This window comes from Typopeltis vanoorti, chromosome 9 (genome assembly GCF_054136105.1).
Source record: "Typopeltis vanoorti isolate ZY-2024b chromosome 9, IOZ_Tvanoo_1.0, whole genome shotgun sequence".
In the NCBI taxonomy this organism is placed as follows: Eukaryota; Metazoa; Arthropoda; class Arachnida; order Uropygi; family Thelyphonidae; genus Typopeltis; species Typopeltis vanoorti.
In genome coordinates this window covers 23,623,787-23,650,638 of record NC_143557.1, presented here as the reverse complement: position 1 = coordinate 23,650,638, position 26,852 = coordinate 23,623,787, and the positions used below count along the sequence as shown (strand labels likewise).

Genomic DNA, 26,852 nt, shown 5'->3' with positions numbered 1-26,852 from the left:
TCAGCTCACCTCTATCGCACCATGTGAGCAGATACAATCTTTACTCTCTCACTCTTCGTATTCACTGGTACCAGCATCTCTTTCATATCTTCTCATATACTATAACTATACTTGTTACCTGCCAAAATAACCAGCCTTTTCATCTAGACTAGGTATAACAAGTTCATATTTAATTACCTCGTTGTCACATAATGGAGTTTAAATGCATCATTTATTTCCTCCTTTCCGTATTCATTGTACTTCATTGGGTTAAGGGCAGTCCCTTAACCCAATCATGGTACTAGTGGACTGTAGGTTTGTGATCCATTGATATCATTATTGAAAAGTAATGACTTGCTTATTCTCAACCAATATCAGATTTTTCCTGCTTTTTTTTTTTTTAGTTATTATACTTCTTCTTTCTCATCCATTAGATGAAAGGTTGAGTTACCTATGAACAAATCTTTGCCATTTGGTTCTACCTCTGGCCATTTCTGTCATCTATCTGAAGCTTGATAATTGAGACCTTCCCTTCAAACACTGCAGCCATGTTCTTAATTATTATTACTGACACTTTATTATCTTGATGAGCTTGAGAAGTAAAAAATTTACACAGGATTTTATTCAAGTTGAGAAAAACATTTATGAGACTTATCAACATGTCAAGTTAGCATGTATTTTTTTACTTAATTTTTATAAGACCTAAAAGCTAAACTCATAACCAATCAATTTTTAATTTGATCTAAAATAACATTTGCTGAATTTTTCTGATATGTTAATAATCTTTATAATATTAATATAAATGTCATGGTTGTGCTGTTACTTGCTTTATTCCTAAATGATTTCTGCATGGCTGGTACTAGAAAGGTTCAAAATTATGATTCTCATTAAGCATCAGATTAAAAAGCAAAAATTATTAAATGTTCATAAGAACTCATTGCTGCTATAAGCAATGAGTTCTTAAGTAATGAACTGTATTGACTTTATTTATTTTTTAATGTAATAATCTCACACATAACAGATTTTATAACATACAATAAATCTCTGCCATATGTTGATAGGAGGTTAAGAAAAAAAAAAATTAATTATTGTAAGTTACTCAGATTCATAGATATGTGGTTGTGGTAATTCACCTTAAGACCGGCAGCACACTATCAAGCACCACATTGTGAACATAATAGATGGCTAAAACATGAAGCTGAAAGCTTCAATTTGGCATTGGTAAGTTATTAAAATTTGGGAATATTATCGATTCAGCCATATTTTATAGCCAAATGTAGACCAAAACTTAAAAGTTTTGAAAATTTACCAGAGAGCTTATGAGAATATAACCTTCAACATTGGAGTTACCTTGCTTTGTCCTACTTAAAATACACAAGATATTTTCTCCCTTTATGGAAAATATTATTACATCATTTTTATGCTAATTCCTGATTATTATTTTATTATTAATAATTGGGATTTTCATTGGCCATTTGTTGTCCTATTAATGCCATAGTGGCCTTTTTTTGAAAACGATTCTTTAATTGTTATTATATTTTGTTCCAATGTACTGAGAATGTATCAACGTACTTAGGCAAAAATTTTTACAGCAGATAAATTTATTTCACAATTTAAGTTTCCATGTTTAATTTTTCTAAGATACATTAAGTTCTCAACAGTAGCTTAAACAAATAAGGAATGCACAGTTAGGTTTAATGGCATCAATAGTGAAACTACAAACACTGCTGCTATATTTTTCTTACATCGAAATATCATTTTAACAAACATAATTATTATTATAACAATATTTGTACACAACTGTTATTCTAATTTTAATTAACAAACAGTAAAATCAAACTCAAGTAAACAAAATCATGTAAAAATATGTAAATATCTTTACAAGAAGAAATGAAAGATGACTGGGACATAGCAGGTTTGTTGGGTTTGCAGTTGAACTATAATAGGATGTTTGACAGCTGCTGTTCATGTCATTGTGGGCTTGGATGTTAGTTCTGTTGAATTGAACAGCACCCATGAAAGAATATACAGAAAAGGCAAATTGCAGAAACCTACCATCTGTAAGATAGCAACTAAAGAAAATGTCTTTGAGAGTGGGATCATCAATTAGCTGATGGATCAAGAATTTTGATCCATCATCTAAAAATTCTTGATCCTTGGACAGGATCAAGAATTTTTAGAGAGGCCATTCCAAAGTTTGGCAGATTTCAGCTTTGTGCAGAGTTATTAGCTGAACAGGTGAAAATAACATCTAACAACAAAAAAAAATAAATAATGATTTCAGGTTGGATTTCAGCTCAGGACATGGACTGGTTATTACTAACACCATGTTCCAACATAAAAATGTGCACAAATTCACATGGAGAGAAGAGGCTAGAAATAAGAAAAGTCTCATTGACTATGTTATTGTTGATAGTGATGTTTTCTCCCTGGTGCAGGACACCAGAGTGTACAGAGGATTTGAAATTGGAAGTGATCACTATTTAGTCTTCAGCAGGATAAAATTGAATTTCATATTGAAAAGAATAACATGTAAGAAAGTTTTAAAGCGAATAAAAGTTGAGCAGCTCTCAGATGTGAACTGTAGACTAAAATACAGAAAGATTATTGAAGAAAAAATGAAAGAGTTTGAGAACAGGAATCAAACCTTGGAGAATCAGTGGCAAACTCTGAAGAAAACATTGATTGATTCTGCCAGAGGCATGTGGTGAGGTTGTGTGCAAGGATAAAAAAATCAGAACTCCCTGGTGGACACAGGAAGTTAAAGAGGCAGTGAAGGAAAAGAAGAAAGTGTCAAAAGTTCCTGTCAAATAAGTCAGCTTGTGCTCTTAGAGAATATAGAGAAAATGCAAGAATGCTAAACACTGTGTAAAACTAGCTAAACAAAAGTCATGGGAGGACTTTGGCAAGAATATAAAAAATAAATATCAAGAAGGTGGCAAAATATTCTGGAGATTGTTGAAGAAGCTTACGAATGGAGGAAAGAGTGCTGTAAAAGGAGTTAGAGATGATAAAGGTGACATGAAAACTGGAGAAAAAGATATCCTTGAAGTATGGAGTAATTACTTTGAAAAACTGCTAAATGAAACAAGCAGTGATGACAGCACAGTGGTAAAAAAACACTGACCAGGCATGCAGTCAGGAATACATATCCATACTTGAAGTGGAAAAAAGCCATCAAAGGCTTGAAATGTGAAAAGGCAGCAGGAGTAGATGATATTCGACCAGAAATGCTGAAGTATGGTGGTATAAAAGTCTTACAGTGGCTGCACTGCATAGTTCAGAAAGCCTGGACAGAGGGACGAATTCCCGATGATTGGAGTAGAGCTCTCATAGTACCCATATATAAAAAGGGAAATAAAACTGAATGTGAGAATTACAGAGGTATTTCCCTACTGAGTGTTCCTGGCAAGATCTATGCAAGTATACTTGAGAAACGGTTGAGAAGAATTATGGAAGAAAAGCTTGGTGAAGAACAAGCTGGATTCAGGCTAAACAGAGGCTGTCAGGATCAGATCTTCACTTTACGACAAATAGTCGAGAAAGCATGGGAATATAACAAAGACCTGTATTTAAGTTTTGTCGATTTGGAAAAGGCATACGCTGCAGTTATATGGTGTCAATGGGGCATTATATCAAGCAATACTTAGTCTTTATTTGAGTTGTAAGTCAGCAGTTAGAATTCAAGGAAGTACAGGAAGATGGTTTAATGTTAAATCTGGTGTGAGACAAGGATGTATATTATCCCCTCTGTTATTCATTATCTATATGGATCACATTATGAAAGAAAGTGATATTAAACATGATATTAAAATTGGAGATGTTAATGTCAGCCCTTTGCTTTATGTGGATGATGTTATACTGCTAAATAAATCTGCAACAAGTCTGCAAGATTCTCTGACTAAATTGAATAGCTGTTGTAATAGATATGGTATGAAGGTCAGCAATAAAAAGACAAAGACAATGAAAATAGGCAGAATCATTGAAAATGTCAACTGTGTTGTGAATGGAGAACCTGTGGAACAAGTAAAACATTTCAGCTACTTAGGCACATTTTTACTGAAGATGGTAAATTAAATATAGAAATAGACAACAGAATTAGCAAGGCTGGTATGGCGGGAAGTCAACTGAATAAATTCATATGGAATAAGAGAGAAATTAGTCAGAACACTAAATTAGCTGTATACAAGACAGTGTTCAAACCAACTTTAACTTATGGATATGAGAGTCCTGAGAAAGATTATAGGCATGAACAGATGGCATCAATGGCAATATCATATTAAAAACAAGGATATTAGAAAAGAACTTGACATTGTCTGCATCCAGGAATGCGTTAGCAGAGCTAATCTCAGGTGGTATGGTCACCTAAACAGAATGGGCGAGGAAAGATTAGCAAAACAAGTGTTCTCTGCCAGGTTGGCAGCAAAACGACCCAGAGGAAGACCAAGATATAGGTGGATTGATACAGTACAAAGTGCCTTAGACGATAGAAATATAAGATCTGATAATGCTGGAGTCTTGACAAGTAACAGACTGATTTGGAGGAAAATTGTAGATAGGAAGTTGGTAATGATTATAATTTTTTTCATGTAGTACTATCATATCCTGTACACCCTGTGTGGGTACATGGCAGGAATATGATGATTATGGTTTTTTGGAAGCTGAGGATGAGAGGTGATGTGTTTGTTATTTAACAAGTATATAAATAAAGTAAAAAAAAAAAAAAAAAAAAAAAAAAAATGGAAAAAAAAAAAAAAAATGATGGTACAACATGACAAAATTTCATGCCGGCTGGGGCGTCGCCCGGTTAAACAAGGCCCCCGTTGTTTTCGCCAGGGAACCAGGGCGAACAGCGAAAAGTCAGCTACTGGAACAAATCTGAAAACAAACCCCAACTCAACATCACCAGAGTTAAAGATCGGTACTATCAATGTAAGAAGCCTGAATGGCAAAGAAATGGAGCTAGCTGAGGAATTAGATAAGTACCAGATCGACATAATAGGGGTGACTGAAACAAAAAAGACCAAAATTGGTGAGATCTTTCTGAGCAATAAATACAAAATGTTATATTCAGGCAATGACAATCAAGGAAAAGAAGGAGTAGCCATAGTATTCAACACAAAATACGAGGCTAATCTTCTTGAATGGCAGTCAGTCTCAAGTAGAGTAATGTGGGCAAATATGAGAATGGGGAACTGGACAATGAGACTTATTTGTGCCTATGGTCCCACAGAAGGTTCTACTAAGGTAGAAGTGGAGGAATTTTTTGAGGCTTTAGAAAAAGCAACTGACACAATGAAAAAGGAAAAGTTGGTCCTTGTTGGGGATCTAAATAGTAGAGTAGGAAATGATTGTGAGACATACAAAAATATTTTGGGAAAATTTGGAGAAAAGAGCAAAGCTAATAATAATGGCAAATAACTGTTGGATTTCTGCTCAGGACATGGACTGGTTATTACTAACACCATGTTCCAACATAAAAATGTGCACAAATTCACATGGAGAGAAGAGGCTAGGAATAAGAAAAGTCTCATTGACTATGTTATTGTTGATAGTGATGTTTTCTCCCTGGTGCAGGACACCAGAGTCTACAGAGGATTTGAAATTGGAAGTGATCACTATTTAGTCTTGAGCAGGATAAAATTGAATTTCATATTGAAAAGAATAACATGTAAGAAAGTTTTAAAGCGAATAAAAGTTGAGCAGCTCTCAGATGTGAACTGTAGACTAAAATACAGAAATATTATTGAAAAGAAAATGAAAGAGTTTGAGAACAGGAATCAAACCTTGGAGATTCAGTGGCAAACTCTGAAGGAAACATTGATTGATTCTGTCAGAGAGGCATGTGGTGAGGTTGTGTGCAAGGATAAAAAAATCAGAACTCCCTGGTGGACACAGGAAGTTAAAGAGGCAGTGAAGGAAAAGAAGAAAGCATATCAAAAGTTCCTGGCAAATAAGTCAGCTTTTACTCTTACAGAATACAGAGACAAATGTAAGAAAGCTAAACAGTGTGTAAAACTAGCTAAACAAAAGTCATGGGAGGACTTTGGCAAGAATATAGAAAATAAATATCAAGAAGGTGGCAAAATATTCTGGAGGTTGTTGAAGAAGCTTAGGAATGGAGGAAAGAGTGCTGTAAAAGGAATTAGAGATGATAAAGGTGAAATGAAAACAGGAGAAAAAGATATCCTTGAAGTATGGAGTAATTACTTTGAAAAACTGCTAAATGAAACAAGCAGTGATGACAGCACAGTGATAAAAAACACTGACCAGGCATGCAGTCAGGAATACATATCCATACTTGAAGTAGAAAAAGCCATCAAAGGCTTGAAATGTGGAAAGGCAGCAGGAGTAGATGATATTCGACCAGAAATGCTGAAATATGGTGGTATAAGAGTCTTACAGTGGCTGCACTGCATAGTTCAGAAAGCCTGGACAGAGGGACGAATTCCCGATGATTGGAGTAGAGCTCTCATAGTACCCATATATAAAAAGGGAAATAAAACTGAATGTGAGAATTACAGAGGTATTTCCCTACTGAGTGTTCCTGGCAAGATCTATGCAAGTATACTTGAGAAACGGTTGAGAAGAATTGTGGAAGAAAAGCTTGGTGAAGAACAAGCTGGATTCAGGCCAAATAGAGGCTGTCAGGATCAGATCTTCACTTTACGACAAATAGTCGAGAAAGCATGGGAATATAACAAAGATCTGTATTTAACTTTTGTCGATTTGGAAAAGGCATATGACAAGGTGCCAAGAGAGAAGCTATTCAATATGCTGCAGTTATATGGTGTCAATGGGGCATTATATCAAGCAATACTTAGTCTTTATTTGAGTTGTGAGTCAGCAGTTAGAATTGAAGGAAGTACAGGAAGATGGTTTAATGTTAAATCTGGTGTGAGACAAGGATGTACATTATCCCCTCTGTTATTCATTATCTATATGGATCACATTATGACGGAATGTGGTATTAAACCTGATATCAAAATTGGAGATGTTAATGTCAGCTCTTTGCTTTATGCGGATGATGTTATACTTCTAAATAAATCCGCTACAAGTCTGCAAGATTCTCTGACTAAATTGAATAGCTGTTGTAATAGATATGGTATGAAGGTCAGCAATAAAAAGACAAAGACAATGAAAATAAGCAGAATCATTGAAAATGTCAACTGTGTTGTGAATGGAGAACCTGTGGAACAAGTAAAACATTTCAGCTACTTAGGCACAATTTTTACTGAAGACGGTAAACTAAATATAGAAATAGACAACAGAATCAGCAAAGCTGGTATCGTGGGAAGTCAATTGAATAAATTCATATGGAATAAGAAAGAAATTAGTCGGAACACTAAATTAGCTGTATACAAGACTGTGTTCAAACCAGTTTTAACTTATGGATCTGAGAGCTGGGTCAGAAGTAAAACACTTGATCAAAGACTAGAGACCGCAGATATGAGAGTCCTGAGAAAGATTAGAGGCGTGAACAGATGGCATCAATGGCAATATCATATTAAAAATGAGGATATTAGGAAAGAACTTGACATTGTCAGCATCCAGGAATGCGTTAGCAGAGCTAATCTCAGATGGTATGGTCACTTAAATAGAATGGGAGAGGAAAGATTAGCAAAACAAGTGTTCTCTGCCAGGTTGGCAGGAAAACGACCCAGAGGAAGACCAAGATATAGGTGGATTGATACGGTACAAAGTGCCTTAGACGATAGAAATATAAGATCTAATAACGTTGGAGTCTTGACAAGTAACAGACTGATTTGGAGGAAAATTGTAGATAGGAAGTTAGTAATGATGTAATTTTTTCATGTAGTACTGTCATATCCTGTACACCCCTTGAGGGTACATGGCAGGAATTTGATGATGATGATGATAAATAAAGTACATAATAAATAACAAACAGTAAAAACTAATAACAAGTGGACAGACCAAAATGTTTACTCCTTTCCTATGAGGATAAAGAAACTGAAAGTTAGCACGTAGTTCACCTTTTGGTGCACTCAAACCGTAAAAATCCAAAATTTTTGAATTTTTTCAAAACCATGTTTTCCCCTTTCATTTAATCCACCCATCTTCAAGGCCCACCTTTCCTAATTGGGTTGTGGGGGCAGCAGCCACAAGAGGAACTTCCAATGGTCATGATCCTCTGCCACCAAGCTCAGGTGTTCTGGTGGGACTCCCAGACATGTCATCCAAGGTTTTGGATATAATCTATCCAGCAATATACACAAATTAGATTTTAAGAAATTTTAAATTTGAGCAAAGAAAATTTGACCATCCTTATTTTAAAATTTTACAGAATCTTTTAGTAGGAGTATAAAAAATCCATTAAAGATTTCCATAGATCTGCATTCTTTAATGGACAAAAGGAATGACAATTTAATTAGATGGACTAAGTGGATCTGATATCCACTGGTTACCAACTCTTTTTATAAACATGTTGATAACAAATATTATGTGAAAAGGAAGAATTACTTGCTAAAATAAAGAGTCAAAAGGATTCAATTCGGCAATGCAAAATTATATAAATCAAGTGGATGTTAAATCTAGCATTATTTCAAAGCTGAATGTAGAAACTATTTTCATACGAAAGTTTGAAAGTAGTTTCATACGAAATTTGACCAGAGAGCTTACCCCACTTGAAAAGCCTTTTGGTTTTTTATTTTAGTAATACTTTATTGCACCAACCGAGAGTTCGCTTGTGAAAAATACATCTCTCCGACACTTTGAGTTCCTTAGTACTGAACAAGAGGTTTTGCTCTCTTAAGATTTCCGCCTGGTCTCTGAAGAGTACCAACCAGTTAGAAACAGCTGTCAGGCCAGTAAAACTTATCAAAATGGACCTATAGAAGCGATCATGTTTACTATAAGGTCCACACTAGAGCAACTATTAAATGCCAGCGAGTGTATTCCCATAAGCTCTCTGGTCAAATTTCATATGAAACTTTCATACTTTCTACATTTGGCTTTGAAATAATGCTGGATTTAATATCCACTTGATTTATATAAGGAAGAATTACTTTTGAAGGCATTTAATATTTTAAATGCCTTCAAAAGTAATTCTTAATATTGCCAGTAAATATGAAAACTTGAGTTCTGTCTTCTATGCACTGCAAGATATGTTTATCACAAAGCAATATTGAAAAAACAAAAAAAAATATTACAGTAAAATTGCATTTACTGTTGTACATGTAGCTAATAAATAGTAGAACAGAAGTTTATATATTTGAAAATTGGTTTTCACATTTAGGATGCTATGGAGCCACTGTTAGAAGCAGTAAAAACAAAAAACAAGGAATTAGCCACTCACTGGGCTAGCAGTGGTCATTGGGGCACTGTAGAACAAATTATGGCTGCCCAAGGTAAAAATTATCATTCTTATATTATTAACTATGTAATTATATTATTAAACTGTGAATGAATTATAATGATAACATTAAGAGCAATATTTTTCTTAATTGTAAGGTTTAGTTTTTATTTTATTTTTTATGGTGATCCCACAAGTTTCATTGTATAGCACATTGATACTATGATTGGACAGAAAGTTTGGAATAAAGAAGAAAGTTATCAACATTGAATTTGAAAACCTAGTGATTGTATTTTCTTTATAGGAAAGATACAAAGAGAGAGGATGTTCCATAGGACAGCTGTAGAAGGAAGGAGTGTATGAAGAAAATGAAAAGTGTGTTCTGTGATTTTGGAAATGAACAATGAAGAGGTGTTGAATGTGACCACAAATGTGTTTTAATCAGAGGATTACTAAGAGACTAGCAAGTTTAGGATAAAGAAGAAAGTTGTCAACACTGAATTTGAAAACCTAGTGATTGTATTTTCTTTATAGAAAAGATACAAAGAGAGAGGATGTTCCATAGGACAGCTGTAGAAGGAAGGAGTGTATGAAGAAAATGAAAAGTATGTTCTGTGATTTTGGAAATGAACAATGAAGAGGTGTTGAATGTGACTACAAATGTATTTTAATCAGAGGATTACTAAGAGACTAGTAAGAGAGAGGTTGCTCTCTCTTTCTACTCTACTGAATCAATGATTTTGAGGAAGTCTTAGGGGCACACTCCCTAATGAGTCATCATGTGAAATCAACAAATTAAAAATTAAATTCAAGCTCCATAATTTTGTATCATATTTGATGAAAATGAATTTAGTTATTCTATATATGGAAGAAATTTTAAGATTTTGCTATTATGGTGGTCATTTTTATTCGGCAGAGCCACAGAATTTTTAGTAAAATTAAGCATAACTAATTTCCAATTTTTTTTACTGTTGTTTGAATGCTCATGTTTTCCAAGACTGCAACCATCTGCTTTACATTTTCAGTGTTGTTTTTCCCCATGTGTACTCTACCTTGTATGCCCATGTCCACAAGTCTGATTTTTTGTGTTTCATTTGTGCCAGTAGTAAAAAATGTATGGCCAAAATAATTTCATCGAAGTGTATCTTTTATGCAAAAAATTGCAAATGGCTAATTTGAATCCCAAATAAAAGTTATATGGGAGACCAAATAAAAATTGGTTCCATTTTGTTATTTTCAGCCATTTGAAAATGAAGGAAACTGCAATTTTTTGTTGTATATTTAGTATGTTCACTTCAAGTCGTTTTTTTTTTTTTTTAGGAAGATGAGCTGTGGGAGAGTTTGTTGATTTATTGGCACAAAGACAGCAAGAGTCACACTGCACCAAATCAAAGGTTGCAGTAGTACACAAGATAGTAATAAAAAGATAAAATAGTAAATAATATGCTTTGTACCAAAAATGAAAGTTTTAAATAATTAAGATAAGCAATGCGGTATAAATAAAATTTATGATTCAATGTGTTTGTATAAATTAATTTGTAGAAAGTTAAAAAACATCATATGGCTCGACCAGATTAGTAAAAATTTTATTCCTCTCATGTTCACATGCTGTTACTCCACAGAATGTGACAAATGGTGAGATGAGTGTTGCATTTTTGCACAAAGGTGAGCTCCATCAGCCTCAGTAAAATGACTGTTCAAGATAATGTCCAGGTTAGTAGGACTGTCAAACAGTATGTTGAAAAAGTACAAGCTGGTCTAGCAGTCTACATTTCCCTTAATTCCAACATCAAAATTAAGTCTTCATTTTGTATATTGCAATATCCCACTGAATGTAGATTATACAAAAGAGAGGAGATAGCCTATAAAGAACTCAATGAATCTGTATAAATCATACATTTTTGGTAGTGGTTTTCTTTTATATGCAGAAACTGGATAGAATGCAACTGCTATATAATTACTGCAATCGAGCAGATTCTGATTTTATATACAGGTAGCCCTTGTATAACACGGTCTACAAATTGTAGTAACCCTTTATCTTTTCATATATTTTTGACTGCACGACTTAAAAATCCAATTTTTATCTTCGTTAAATTTGGGTCTGCCTGTAACGCGCTATGAGTAGCGAATTTATGTTAGAGGAAATATCCTTTAGCACGCATGTATGCTTATTGTTGAAAATTGTCTTCGTTTTCTGCCAGGAAAGCTCATTCAAAATCATAAGTGTGTGTTAAAGTGAAAGCTGAGCACTTTATTTTCTGGTGAGTTACATAATTAATATGTAATCTTTTTTTATGTAAAAAAATTATTTTTATAGTAATGGCCACAAACTGCATCGTAAGGGAAAAAATCAATACTGAAAAGAAAATTCGCCCTGAAGAAAAAAAAATTTAAATCATGGATCGGTTGAAAAATGGAGAAAAACCAGTTGTTGCAAGGACTTTGAATTTAAATGAATCAACAGTTCGAACAATCAAAACACAACAAACATAAAATCTGAGAAAGTGTTTATTGCTGGGTCAACGGTAAGTGCAAAGTGCGTTGCTCGTGTATGCGATATTCTAATCAGAAAAATGGAGAAATCTCTAATGATTTGTATAGAAGATTGCACTCAAAAGAAAATTCCTTTGGATGGAAATCTTATTAAACAAAAAAACTCAAAGTTTATAAACATTTATAATGCAGATGAATCCGGATTATATTGGAAAACAATGCAAAAATGTACCTATATTTTGAAAAATGAAAGATCAGCTCCTGGATTCAAAGATAGAATTGTTCTACTGTTTTGTAGTAATGCATCAGGTGATTACATGACAAAACCAATGTTTATTAACTGATCCTCATGCTATGAAAGATTAAAATATGCACTATTTTATTATCTAAAACGCTTGTGCAATGAAGCTTAATTACAACTTGTAATTTTTATAATTTTATGCTATGTATTTGTTTCATAGTTTATATGTTTTCTTAACTTACATGAATTACCTGAATTAAATAAAAATATTTTTTTGTTGGATATGCTGTTGTTTATATAATTAAAAAAAATAATAATTAAAAAAAAAACTGATTTCGGAACATAACCCTACTTTATCTATGTGATCTGAGTCTCACATAACGCGATTTATATAATGCGGCATTTCTATGGAACCTAACAACCACGTTATACGAGGGTTATCTGTAATATGTCAGGAAATACGGTAGCACAACCAATAGAGGTATAGATGGGCAAGAATTCAGAATAGGTTGCTCTGTCTGTGTATAAAATATATATATATACACAATTATATAATTGCAGTTTGCAGTGAGACAGATGGAGTATGAGACTTTTGTAGTTGAAGTAGTGAGAGGTTGCAGAATAGAGTAGAAACATGCCACAGAGGAATATTGTGATGTTTGTTGCTGGTAATATTTATGTGCTTGCCTAATCTTTTTTGCATGCACACCAAAGTGGGGATATGGCAGTCTGACATAACTGCCATATTTGTTGCTGGTAATATTTATGTGCTTGCCTAATCTTTTTTGCATGCACACCAAAGTGGGGGATATGGCGGTCTAACATAACTGCCATACATTCAATATACATGGCAGTATATTGAACTTCCCAACATATAGAGAAAAAATACTAGTTAGGTTGGATATTCTGGAAGAGAATTTATTGTTAGTGCATAATGAAGAGACAACTGTTTCCTTTGAAGTAACAGCACTTTGTTTGCTTCGACATACTTTGAATGTGTGATATGTAAAAAGTCCCAGTAACCATTCATATTTCCTGATGATGGATGGGGTCCACCTATCAGAGTGTGCTCTCTCATGCAGAACTGTAATTGGAACCCATAACCAAGCTTTGATTGAACAAGTGCATGAAAGCAAAGCAAGGAACATCAATCTATGCCCTATTGTGTAGAGCAAGGGTGTCAAACTCAATTGGACCATATGCCATAAAAGTGCATCTTAAGGGGGCTGCAAAAAACCAAAAAAAAAAAGCTGCACTAATTAGAATTGAAGGGAAGTGAAGAGTGAGTATAAATAAACTGGAAAATTTAATTTATTTTAAGTCATAACAAGACATATAAAATAATAGTATAATGATTATGACAACTCAAAAATATAGAATATTTTATATTTACAATATATAGCAGAGGTGGCCACACATGGCTCATGAGTAGTATAGTTTAATATAAAATAAAAAGAGAATAGGAGAGAGAGAGAGAGAAAAAAAAAACAGGGTTAATAAAAAAGTTTAATTTGAAACAATAATTTTAGTTATTTACTAGTAGAGTAATTTAGTTACTTATTTTCTTGTATCCATTTTCTCAGTAAGCTCCTTAAAATTAGGTGTGTAATTAGTCAAAGCACTTGTTACAACCTTGCCATGCACACACTTGCTCCCGTACCATCACATCGGTCAAAGGTTGTGGCTCTTCTACGTCTTACAGGAATTATTTTGGCTCCAGAAGGACACGTAGTTGCCCATTCCTGATATATAGCATTTAAACCAAATTAAACCGAAAGCAAATGCTTAAGGAGCCTCCTATTAGTTTGAAATAAAATAATTCTATTTTTTAATGGGGGGGGGGGAGAATGTCTATATTTTGGGGAATTTTTTAAATGTCAATGATAATATTTTGGGGTTAAAAAATATATATATATATACTTGCATCAGTTGTCACAGCTACAATCCGGTTCAGAGGAAGTTGGTATTTTTCCAAAATGCTTCACACGGCATCAAAAATGTCTTTCCCTGTAGTGGTTCCATGGATGGGAATCATTTCCAACTCTTCATTAATATTCATATTTCATCACAAGCTAGAAGAAATAGGACAACTTGAGCCACACCATGAATATTGAACTTTTGTCAACTGGTCACGCAGATTATCTGCCATTTCGGTTATTCTTTGATCACAGTATTTCTGGACAAAGAATCTCAAAACACTTGCACATTTTTGGCTTCTTTTATTATACACTCCTTAATCAAGGAATCGTCACTAAAAGTTTGGAATGTTTTACAAATAAATAGCTGATTTCATAACTGGCTCTCACTGTTGATTCATTGTCTTTCATAATTTTTGAAAATACATAACTTTGAAGTGAATTTTTCTTCTCTCAGTTTACCCTCAAAGCGTGAATACTGTTCTTTGTGAATTTTATCATACTGCCTTTTTATATATTATGTTGTTTCGCTACAAATAATGCACACAATTTTGTCCTTTGTTTCAGTGCAGACCCATTTTTCTTGAAATTTTCTCTCATTCAGCAATTTTTCTTTTTTTTTTTTTTTTTTGTTGTCTTAGAAAGCAACATTGTCTGGGTAAATAAATATATTATTCATAACAATTTTTATGAAAATGTATTTATATAATTACATTATTAAATTAAAACTAAATTTATTGAATAAAAATGCACAAAACTGTAGACTAGTGCATGATGCTATTGCAAATAAAAAAAGTGATTCCCTCCAGCATGTTTGTAAAAAAGTAGTCTTTTGGCGAACTTAAAACGTGATGGACAGTCTTGACTGGTTTGAACCCAACTTTTTTCAAACACGCTGGAGTGTACGACATCCCACGTGCTTGTGGTCTAAACCATATAGGACAGATGTAGAGAAGCCTTGAAATATGAAAAAAAGAACATAACCATACGATTGAGTGAGATAGCAGCTCCATGCCTTATCTAGAAGATTTCCATTGTAGAAATTGTAGTCCTCCGTTCTGGAGAAAATCTTAACAGAAACCCAGGAATGATAATAGCTGACATATGGAAAACCTTAATAAGATCACGCATCTGCCAGAATTTAATTTTGCTCAAAACCACAGAACGTGCTCTCATAACAGTGACTAACACAATACGCTCCATGCGTGTAATGTTACATGTTCGGTTTTAATGTTTAATTTATACGATAGTGTTACTCCATTTTCTCTGTACTAGCCACTTTGAGTTTTTTTCTCTTACTGTTGATGGTCCTGAAATTTACGATAAACCAGAATGATAAATTCGTTACTGTATACATGTTGGAAATTGCTAGTTGTTACTATCACATTCTGTGGTGTCATGCGCATTATATCCGTGACAGTTAAATTTTTAATGAAAGCAGACCATACTTGATGTAAAATTAAGCCTTGATTTTTATTGCATTGTGTAGGGATCCTTTAAATTTTCTTGTAAAACAGTTATGATCAATATATATTTTTGTTAGTTGCCAAAATGCTTGATGGCCGGTCGTAGTTGTGTGGAATGCCAGGCTTGATTTATGTTCTCTTCTTTTTTCAATGTTTTTTACGTGTTATGTGTAGACCTCTCCTGACCTTCCTGTCTGGGCTACATAACAAATGTCACAAAAGCAATAAATCTCATAAATGCTTGGTTTTTTCATGGGGGGTGATTTTTTACGTGTTATGTGTAGACCTCTCCTGACCTTCCTGTCTGGGCTACATAACAAATGTCACAAAAGCAATAAATCTCATAAATGTTTGGTTTTTTTCATGGGGGGTGATGTGAAGGTTTTTGTGGATGTAGGAATCTTGACATTTTTTTGTAAAGGTAAAAAAAGCCACTTTTACATTGTACTTGCAGAGCAATGCAGCCAGCCACTTTGACATTCTTGAAATCTTGTTTAAGTAAGGGAGTTGCAGTAGATGTATTAAGAATTTTTGTGATCGTCTTGGGTTCATAACCATTGAGTTTGAGGTTCTGTTTCAGGTAGTGCAGTTCTTTATTCTTTTTAATTGATGTGCTTGATTGTATTGTGTACCCTGTCGTAAAATTTTAATTATGCCCATCTTTTGTAATGGATGATGGTGTGAAGTGGCATTTAAAAATCTTCCCTTTGTGGTAGGTTTTCTATATACGGAAAATGTTATCCTTTTCCAGAAGACACATGATGACATGACTTCCCATCACTTGCCTTAGTATCCCATAATGCAAAGCACATATCCTTACAGAGATGTATAATGCTATGCATTATGGGAAGGGTCACTACCAAGACCGATTTCAACCTTTATTGAGGTCTCATCAGTGGATCCAAACCAGAAAACCAAGAATATAATTTCTATTGATACCAATGCCAGAGTATTTTAGTAATATGGCGTGACACTTTTTGGCTACTTGTATATGGAAATATGACTTCTGCATTACTTCAACCTTGGTATCACTTCTGGTTTGACTCCCACTGATGACACCTCAGTAAAGGTTGAAACCAGTCTGGGTAGGGACCCTTCCCATAATACATAGCATTATACATGTTCATAAGGATGTACTTTGCATTACGGGTTACTAAGGTAAGTAATATGAAGTCATTAGCCTCTTTATACGAGTTGCCCAGTCCTGAAATTACTTCAGGCGCAAACTTGGTTTGCTTACACTTGGATAAAAGATTAAACCAAGAATATAATTTCTTGGCTTCTTTAATTTATTGTGTGCAGACTGCACCATTGAAATCGGAAATTTAGCTCAAATTCGAAATCAGAATAGTTTTTTACCTTATGAAGGATGAAACACAGAATGAACTGTTACACACAAATTTTTAAACTTTGAATTAAAGAAATACTGTATATTGTGTCATATTTCTTTAAATTTATAGTCCTCAAAGAATAGTATCAGTTTATGCTAGCTATCCATCATTGTGTCGCTGTCCATTTAAGAAGCTGACTTGTTTACTTTCCCCTCCCTCTTTGTAATCAGAGGTGACCGACTGCTAAAGTTTTTAGGTTTGTGATTTTAATGATAGCACATGTTTACTTTATTGCACAGATTTGAAGTGACACAAGCTAATGTAACTTTTTGAAATTTCAACATTAATTCTAGCTTTTCATTAGGATTTTAACTTTTAATTCTTGTTCTGTTATTGTTTGTATTTGCACTTTTCATGTTGTTTTGTGTGCTTTACATATGGTTCCTGCCAATCACTTATGCACTGTCATAAATGCACAATTTTTCATTATTTCTCTTGTTTCATAGTAATAGAGTAGGGAGATCAATATCTTTTCACTATAGTGAACTATTTCTCTGATCCTTAGGAGGTTCACAGTAGCAAACATCTGCTGTATGTTAGTAATTAGCTGGATTTCAATATAACAACCTCATCAGAGAATGGTAATTGTTCACTATTCATTTTTCATAGCACTATGAAAATAACTACCTTCATAAGCATTCTCACCTTATCACATAATTTTCACCACAATTAGAGGGACTAGTACTCCAATAATATTTTACTGGAGTAATATTAAAGTTAGTGATGTAGCTTGCTCCACCTTTGCATGGAGTTGCCCTGGTGTTGTACTACCCAAGTGATCATTTACCCTTGGGCTCGCCAATCGTTTTTTTGGTATGAAACTGTGGATTTCGATCCAAGTTTCGTACCCGGCTATAAATACATAAAGGGATTTACTATCCCCCTTTCTATTACAGAGGAATAAGTTTATTAAACACAGGTTATAACACACACATATTGATGTGATGTGTATGTAAGAATATCCCTGATAACTACAGGAGAATAAGTTTATTGAATGCAGGTTATAACAATATATACCAAAGCATACATCCTTTATTTAGCTTCAAACTACTAATTAAGAAAAGAAAATTCAACTTAGACATGCACCTAGTTCAGAGATTTTAAAAAAAGCTTTTGACAAGATATATATATATATATATATATATACTAAAAACCACTTGCTTGTAAGTGTAAAAACAGGCAAGAACAGAAGTAACAAGGAATATATTCATATATATTTCAACCTATTTCTGTATGCAATCACCTCCACTCCAGATATATGATAGGTTCAGAATTGAACACATCATTCTTTGCACTACTCTTGTATAACGGGATTGTCATACATTCTTTCCTTTCCTGTGGAATCTTTTCTGGTCAAAGGAAAAGCTAGTTCAGTTTGTGCAATTGCTCCAGTACCTCCTCTTAATACACCGTTTCTTCATCTAGGGTAGAGGTAGCAATGAGCTAAATGTTCCATACAGCAAGTTGATAGCTTTTAGCAAAATTTACACTCATTAGTTGAACAATGTCTTCCACATCTGTTACCTCTGCATTCACTTGGGTTATTCTTTCATATTCATTCTTTCTTTTACTTGCAACATAACAATAGAATTCTTTTGGGTTGTCTTTTCATACTCAAGCTTAGTTTTCTGTACAATCCCTCCTATATTATTTATTCTTCAAACTATAGGGATACATTCTGATATTGTATCATTTAATCATTTTTTAAATGCATCCCATCCAAGAACCTAGCATATTAGTTGGTCATAATTTCCTGCTTTGTAGTTCAGCATGAAACCATTTCTGAATGGTTTCATGCTGAACCATGTCAGTACTACCACATGATCGCTGTCACTAAGCTTAATTGTAACTACAGCAATTTTAACATTTATATGATGTCACTAGAAGGTGAGCAAAATAGAGAGGTAATAGCAAGGGGGAAAAAAGATCTGAGGAAGACTAAGAGCTATGCAGATTGATACAGTTGACCTGACAAATGAGAGTAATTTGGAAGTAAATTGACTTGATACGGAGCTAATAATGGAAACTTAATTATAACTGTTAGATAACTAACCTTTACACCTTGGATGACACATATCAGGAATTGGTGAAATGAAATGTATAAATCACACGACTTTGCTATCATCGCAAAGTCATGTTTAATTCATTTCATTCTTTAAGTCATTCTTTAAGTCCAAAAAAAAAAAAAATTTAATTTAAGGATGTAATGTGCCAACTTATGAGATGTCTAGGAGGTTAGTCCTTTGTCAAATTTGGGGTGTGGATCTGTGAAACATTGACTTTTTTCAAGCCACTCTAGCCCTTCCAATAAGCAGAGTAGTGGTTTTACACCAGGCAAGAATTTATTACATTTTAGGTGTAAATGAACCCACTTCTGTGAATACTATACTCCCACTCTGAAGGGGGAAAAAAATCATTATAGCATTAGTTGCAGTTTTACTATCCAAAAATTTAATCCTTATTAAACATATGGAAAAATTCCAAACTACTACTCCCCCAATGGATGCCATATATATCCTAAATTTAACCTGACATATTTGAATTGTCTATACTAATCAGGAGGTGTCTATCCAGACACCTCCTGATTAGCATGGGATTGAATGTACATGCTCCCCTCTTTTAGAGGTGAACAGTTATATAATGTTGCCTATCAGCAATTTGAATTTATTTCTTGTGAAGTGTTATTATTCCTCTAGAAATGCAAAAACAGTAATTGAAGATTTCTATAATTTCAGCTGTGCCTGCAACTACTATTCAAAGGGAGTCAGTTGGATCTGGTGTAGCATCCTCTTCCTCTTCTAGTGCTCTGTGGACATGCAGACATTGTACCTTTCTTAACAGACCAGGAAATGCTGTGTGTGAAATTTGTAGCCTTCCACAGTGAAATATAAATACTTTAATATTCTTCAGCGGCATTTGCAAAAAATTCAGTAACATTTTACTGATATTATATAACCATTTGCACAAAAGTACAGTTATTTATAAAACTGCCTATCTGGTTTGGAGTCATGTTCTACACAGTATTTGCATAGTCAAGCCATGCAAACTCACCACTTCGTGAAGTAGATTACTCCTGTATTAAAAGTATAATGTTTTCTTATTGAAACTTAAATGGGTAATATCATCTAATTGCTTGTGGGCTGTTCACATGCCATCAAAATGTGCACCACATGAGCAGAATATCTTTTGCCAATGGAGTCAGTTACTTTTTGCATGTGTGTGCACACACAAGTATGCTTGAAAAGAAGTCCGTAATATTGAAGAGAAAAGACTGGCTAATCACCACATCAAGTTGTGCTTATAATGCATTGACATTTGAATAGTCTTTCAGACTCTGTATTAATGGGTAATGAAAAAACAATGAAATTCATTACTATTATATACTTGTTATGCTTCTTAATTTCATGTATTCTTCTTGTGCCTTCATATTGATGAAGAAAAAAAACCATAAGATCTGTTTCAGTGGGTTTTGTAGATCTTATGTAATGTAATATACTTTAATTTCTACTATGTTTCCATCTAACTGATATATGCTTCAAAAGAAATTCAGGTACTATTTATTTAAAATACTTGTGAAAATTGAACATTTGTTAACTGATTAAAATTAATTTTGAGAGAGCTGTGTATGTTGACATTTTCACACTAATTAATTGTTTGCAGGAAAAGAAATTAATTTTGTTTATAACTGATAAGTTACTTCCCTGAAATGTTGACTGACTATTCAGAATTCCCAAATATTGTATATTGCCAGGACTCCTCTAGGTAGGAGCAAAATGATTTGAGATGCTGATTTTTCTCTTTAATAATTAATAAATTTCTAAACTTGGTTATGTTACTTTTTTTCTTTGTTGCATAGTTCATTACTGTTATATATTTAGGGTACTCTGCATCTGTATATGTAGCTCATTCTGTAGAGGTTTTAATTTTCTCAAAGAATTACTTTTCTATATCATAGGATAATTTAATCTGTTTCTTAAAATGTCCAAAACAGTAACATATGTTTTAAATACTCAATTTGTATTCGATCAGGGAAGCAAATTTACATGAAATGGCCAAGACAGTTGAGACATGAATAAAACCAAATTAGAACCATTTTATTCTCTGTGAACCATTTCATGTTATGAAAATATAGCCCTTTTGTCTATATTTTCATAACACAGGATGAACAGAATGAATTTGCATAATTTCACATAATCCAGCTAAATGAATTTATGATTACAGAGCTATGCCATTTTAAGGGTAAAAAAGGAATAATAAGCAGACATGAACCTGGTAAAATGTTTATTCAAGAATTTATAGTTCATGTTTACAATAGATTATCAAAAATGCTACCTTCCAAAGGAAATTAACTGTGTGTTTGGCATACATATATATATAGATCAGGAGGACAAATCTGGTAGTAGTTAAATTGATCCGTAGCATCATTAATCAACTACAAAAAAACAATTAGCAAGCTGAAATGCTACAAAGTATAAATTAGTAGAATGAGCCAGCAAATCAAAATCAAAACCGTAAAAATCCAATATTTTTTTTATTATCTACGTGGTAATTAATAAGAAGAATGATAATGGTATAATAATGCTGATAGGTGACAGAAACAAAAGGAATAGTTGAATTACTGAGTGGTCACTTTGCAAAGAGGATATCATTCAGCTGCAGATATTGCAGTGAGAGAGGCAGATGAACGAGAAGTGTAAAGGATATTATGAATATTTATTATCTACGTGGTAATTAATAAGAAGAATGATAATGGTATAATAATGCTGATAGGTGACAGAAACAAAAGGAATAGTTGAATTACTGAGTGGTCACTTTGCAAAGAGGATATCATTCAGCTGCAGATATTGCAGTGAGAGAGGCAGATGAACGAGAAGTGTAAAGGATATTATGAATATTTATTATCTACGTGGTAATTAATAAGAAGAATGATAATGGTATAATAATGCTGATAGGTGACAGAAACAAAAGGAATAGTTGAATTACTGAGTGGTCACTTTGCAAAGAGGATATCATTCAGCTGCAGATATTGCAGTGAGAGAGGCAGATGAACGAGAAGTGTAAAGGATATTATGAATATATATGTGAAATTAGTGTGCTATGAGAGTACATAAGAGAAATGGCTGTGTCCCTTTAACCAGACAGCTTTTAAGTCTTGGCTCTGGAAGATTCCAAGAGAGGGGGGGAGAGGAGGGTAAGATGGTTAAAGCTCTAAGACAGAGGGAGAATTAAACACATGCTGGAACAGTTTGTTGAAGGCAAAATTCTGAAGTGAATACAATACCCTATTAGAAAAGGGTGGTAATTTACTTGCTTTCTGTAATAAGGTGACGATTGACTTAAAGGAAACGCTGAACAGAATAAAAATGGAACTTTGTAAGGTAAATTGGAGTAAATGGTGATATGAAGTTGGATGGACAGACAGAAAAGTAAATGGATATTTAGGAGAATTCTACACCAGTAGTGGTTAATTCATTAATAACTCATTTGTTATTGATGCTGCAAGACTTGAGTTACTACTGCTATTTTATCTGTATTAATATCAAGAATGATTTGAGGAAAAGAATATCCAGTTAATAAAGTTGACATAGACTGACAGTGTAGGCAGTTTAAACTGTCCGTAGCAGTGTAGGGTTGGAATGAAAAGCCTATGCTATGGATTTGAGTTGCTATGAAATTCAGAGAAGCATATTGAAAAAGAGGGCTCAGTGGATAATTTGTGTGTTGAAGAAAACACTGAAGTAGAGATGTAGGTTTTATTCCTCTTTATAAGGCTTTCATATTATCTGCATCACAGAGGCAAGTAACCAGATATCTTGGTCACTTGTCTCTTAAATCTGTCCTAATAGGCATTCCATGCTCCCTATTAAGACAGATTCAAAGTTTGTGGGTTCAAAAATTTGGTTCATATGCAGAAATTAGGGAAGGGAGGACATGATAGAAACATGTTAATTGAAAGGATTTTAAAGTATTTTATGCAGAAGAAATTAATTTTTCAAGACAAGGACAAGAGTTATTCTTGAAAATTGTATGAGTGGTTAACGGGGGAGGGGGGGTGAAGACCAGAGTAGTTGCTAAACAAAGTTGCTTGCTTTCCCCCCCTCTCCCAGCAACTGTTTAAGGAGAGGTATTATGTGAAAAAGTCTTGAGATGCCTACATAATAATAAAAGATTACAAGCTGTTGTCTCATACATGCTGTTAATATCTAATAGTTCTTCGAGCCTTATAAGTCTCAAAGAACTATCATTCATCTAGAGCACGCTTTTATAAACATCCATGCCCAAGGTGGAATTCAAACCCACAACCTATTAGTTGGAGAGTGGGTATATGCTATCCACTCAGCCAACCAGTCCAGATGTTATGCTTGCCTTTGTGCATGAAGTCACACATCACAGAAGCTACCGTTCAGTTTACCTTTGAAATGTAGAACTATATGAATTGTTTTATGCATGATTGGTTACACCACCATAAACCTTAGAGGTTATATCTGGAACCTATCATTGAGAGCTGAAATATTCCAAGAAATAGAATTTCTACAAGAAACATTATACTCTCCAGAAAATCAATCTTACTATTTATCATGAGTTTAAATGAAACTGATGCACATCCTCCAAGAGTTTTAAAATCAGATTCTAAAATTAGAATCACTTATATGCCTGGTTGCCAACAACACTCTACTACTAACTAAAAATTTCTCATTGAAATATCCTTGAGCAAACCAACATAATAAAGAAGCAGAATGCAACTTTCTTCCATCCTGTAAACATTTTCAGAACCAGCAAACAAAAAACACTGCTGTAAAACTATACTATACCAGAAAAATTGTCCTGTTGAGCTTTATGTGAATTCAGTATGTACTTTCGACATTGAACATGCTAGTATAGTGTATGAATGCTCATTTTCCAAATCAAATATGAAAAAGGGTCTTTTCAAAGTGTTCTTCAAAATTTAGCAGAACATTCCATAACATTATGTATGTTTATGGAAAGGCTTCTATATCCACATTACATCACCATAACCCTAGGAATTATATCCAGTAAATTAAAGTTCTGCACTTATTACTCATTTCTGATTCCATTAATACATCTCATTAAGTAATGAAACTCACTCCATCCATGGTGGTAACAGCAACACTAGAAATCAAACATAAATTATCATCCCGACATAGAAAAGAATTTTCATTATCACCTCGGTGTAGGGGTATTATTATTTAACACCTCCAGGGAGTCCAAAGACTCATCAAGGGAGGGCACTGCTCGACAACTCTGTCTCCACCAACCGATCACAACTATACCAACGCCATCTACTGCTGACCACCACCATTAGTATTTCCACGGACAATCACAAACATCCATGCCCACAGCCTTTTGACTGGAGAGCGGATATGCTAACCACTCGGCCAGCCAGGCTGGCAAATTGGTATCCTCTGTGATCAGTTCACTGTTAGATTTTGTTAACACAGTTTTTTTGCTGCTGTTAAATAATGAGGCTGAACACCATTGTACGTACATGAAGTTCCTTCACATTTTTCAAGTGCATTAAAAACACATCTAGATGACTGTTTCCATCTTGTGATCTACAAAACTGGCCACCCAGATGTCTGTCTCTTCTAAAATGCTGGTATTAGACAAAAATGGAAATACAATATTCACTACTTCATTGCATCCATAAAAAGGAGCTAGACTGGACATAATGATATTTTTGAGCACCTTTGGTGTTCTCAAAAAGATAGTTAATGTCTACAACATTTGAGAATGTTGTCGACATTAATTATAAATTCTTAAATTTTCCCCCTTTAAAAATTATATTTAGAAAATTAATTTTTAATATAACTCTCTTACACACAGTTATCTTTCAGTTATTTGACCTCTAATAACCAAACCCTCAGTTATGTCTCTAAGTGGGTTAGCAGTTGATAAACTGACTCCTTGAAAATTCTATATTTATTCAGTCAACTATATTTTCAATTAACCAATCAATATGTAGATATATTTCCCTACTGTAGTTGTCTTGGCATTTTAACATGTCAGTAATTACATGGATGTAAAGTGTCCATTGAATTTACTTTTGGATGCTATTAAAAGAGCATGAATACATATATTTCATCCATGTGCCATTGTAGTTATCTTCATTAGACTATTCTAATTCATTACAGTATTCTCAATAGCATCCTATCCTTAAAAGTGAATATATTTTATTGCTGGCATTTTTTGCTAATTAAAAAAAATTGCCATTTAAGTGACTTAGGGTTTAAACTAGTTTCTTGAGAATGTTTGAAAGTAGTTCATTAGTTTGTGGTTTATTGGTACAAGGAAAGCAAAGGTTACAGAAGTACATGAAGTAATAAAAAAATAAATAAATAGCTAAATTAGTAAATAACATGTTATGTACAAAACACAAATTTAAAAAAAAAAAAAAATGAGAATGCTGAGTCTACACATAAATAGCATCTATGATCAAATGCATTTATATAAATTACTTTTTCGTAAAAATTTAAAAGCTTCATGCAATTTGTCCAAGTTATGGCTCAACAGGATTAGTAAAAATTATATTCCTTTGTTTGGCTAAGGTGTTATACCCACCAGAATATGACATATGGTAAGATAAAACTTCAATAGACAAGAAGAATATGTAAGATAACCTAGCAAGAACAACTTTGGTATTTGTCAATGCTTCTTTACATGATAATTGCAACCGATTAACTATTTTCTTATTAACAACCAAGCTGACAAACAATACTTGGAAAAAAAAGAAAAAAAAAAATGAGCTGACTTGGCAGCTGCATCTTGCAGTCTCATTTCCCTTAATTCCAGTGTGGCTGGGAATTACAAGCAAACATCAAAGTTAAGGGTCTTTTATGCAAGAATTACTGAACATCAAAACATTATCATTGTACATAGAATAGGAGATAGAAATCATGTTTATGGTAACGGTTTTTATATATATGTACAGGCATAAGCTGATTGATAATGGAGCTGAGCAGCATAATTACTGGATGTGTGTGGCCAGGAAAACAGTTCATAACCAACAGAGGTTTAGGATCTCAAACTGCATCATGTTCAGTACAAGGAATGTTGTCAACATTCTTGCCAATAGTTTGAATTTCTTTCACATATGCTTGAAAGTTCAGCTATGCAACAATGAAAATGATATGTCAGAATACATAGTTATGAATCTGGTGAAACAGTAGACTTGTATGCTTTGCATTCAAAGAAACAAAGGGGTTGAGTTTTATTGCCTTGGTGAATACATTTTAACCTAAAATTATTGGCATTAGTGAAACTTTGCTCTCAGTTAGATATAGTAACTGGGATTGGGTGTTAAGGATATAATATTTTTAGCAAGAACAAAATTATGAAAGCAGGGAGGGGGGTCTACTAATGGTATCAGTTGATTTAAGTCCACTTAAGGTAGAAATTCATAAAATAATAATGCCATGTAATACTGAGTCTGCAGCTATCTGGTATAAAGTGGAGACTTACAGAATTGGTGGTGCTAGGGATGATGATATGCATTGCCAAATTATCCTAATATCCTAAATGAACCATTACTGTTGGTGACTTTAATGATCCGAACATCAATTGAGTAGCAGAGAAAACTCATGATTACAACAAAGAATTTATTGAGATATGTGTGAGATGACGTTCTTGAGCAGCTTGTGAAAGAAGGAACTCAAGGTCATGGAGTGCTAGGTTTCATCATAACATCAGAAGATGTCTCAGTTAAAAATGTGACTGTTTTACCACTAGTTGATGACCGATCATGCCATACTGACCTGGAAAGTAGTGAAGTATGTGACTGTTCCAATTAGGGCAAGTACCTGCTTTACTACAAAGCTAAAACTATGAAAACTCAGGAGAATACCATGTTCAGTCCTATGGCATTATTTATTGATTGAGGAGGATACCAGCAGTGTGTGTGGGTGGCTTTGGAAAATTCTTAAATGATGCATTATCTGAATGTGTTTATGGAGTTCAAAGATCAAACTGGGTTGATGTGAAATGGATGCACAACGTTATTACGCAAGAGATCCATAAAAAAATGTGGAAGGATAT

General features: G+C 33.7%; 1 protein-coding gene across 1 annotated transcript in view; it reads left to right on the top strand.

The window, feature by feature from the left end:
* Positions 1-20,629, top strand: part of Npl4 (nuclear protein localization 4) — a 199,304-nt gene extending 178,675 nt beyond the window's left edge. Inside the window, exons 5-6 of the mRNA XM_090397693.1 lie at positions 9,236-9,347; positions 19,535-20,629. Coding sequence (XP_090253819.1) covers positions 9,236-9,347; positions 19,535-19,683 — 261 coding nt within the window. The 3' untranslated portion in view covers positions 19,684-20,629. The remainder of the gene's footprint in view (positions 1-9,235; positions 9,348-19,534) is intronic.
* Positions 20,630-26,852: the final 6,223 nt, after the last annotated feature.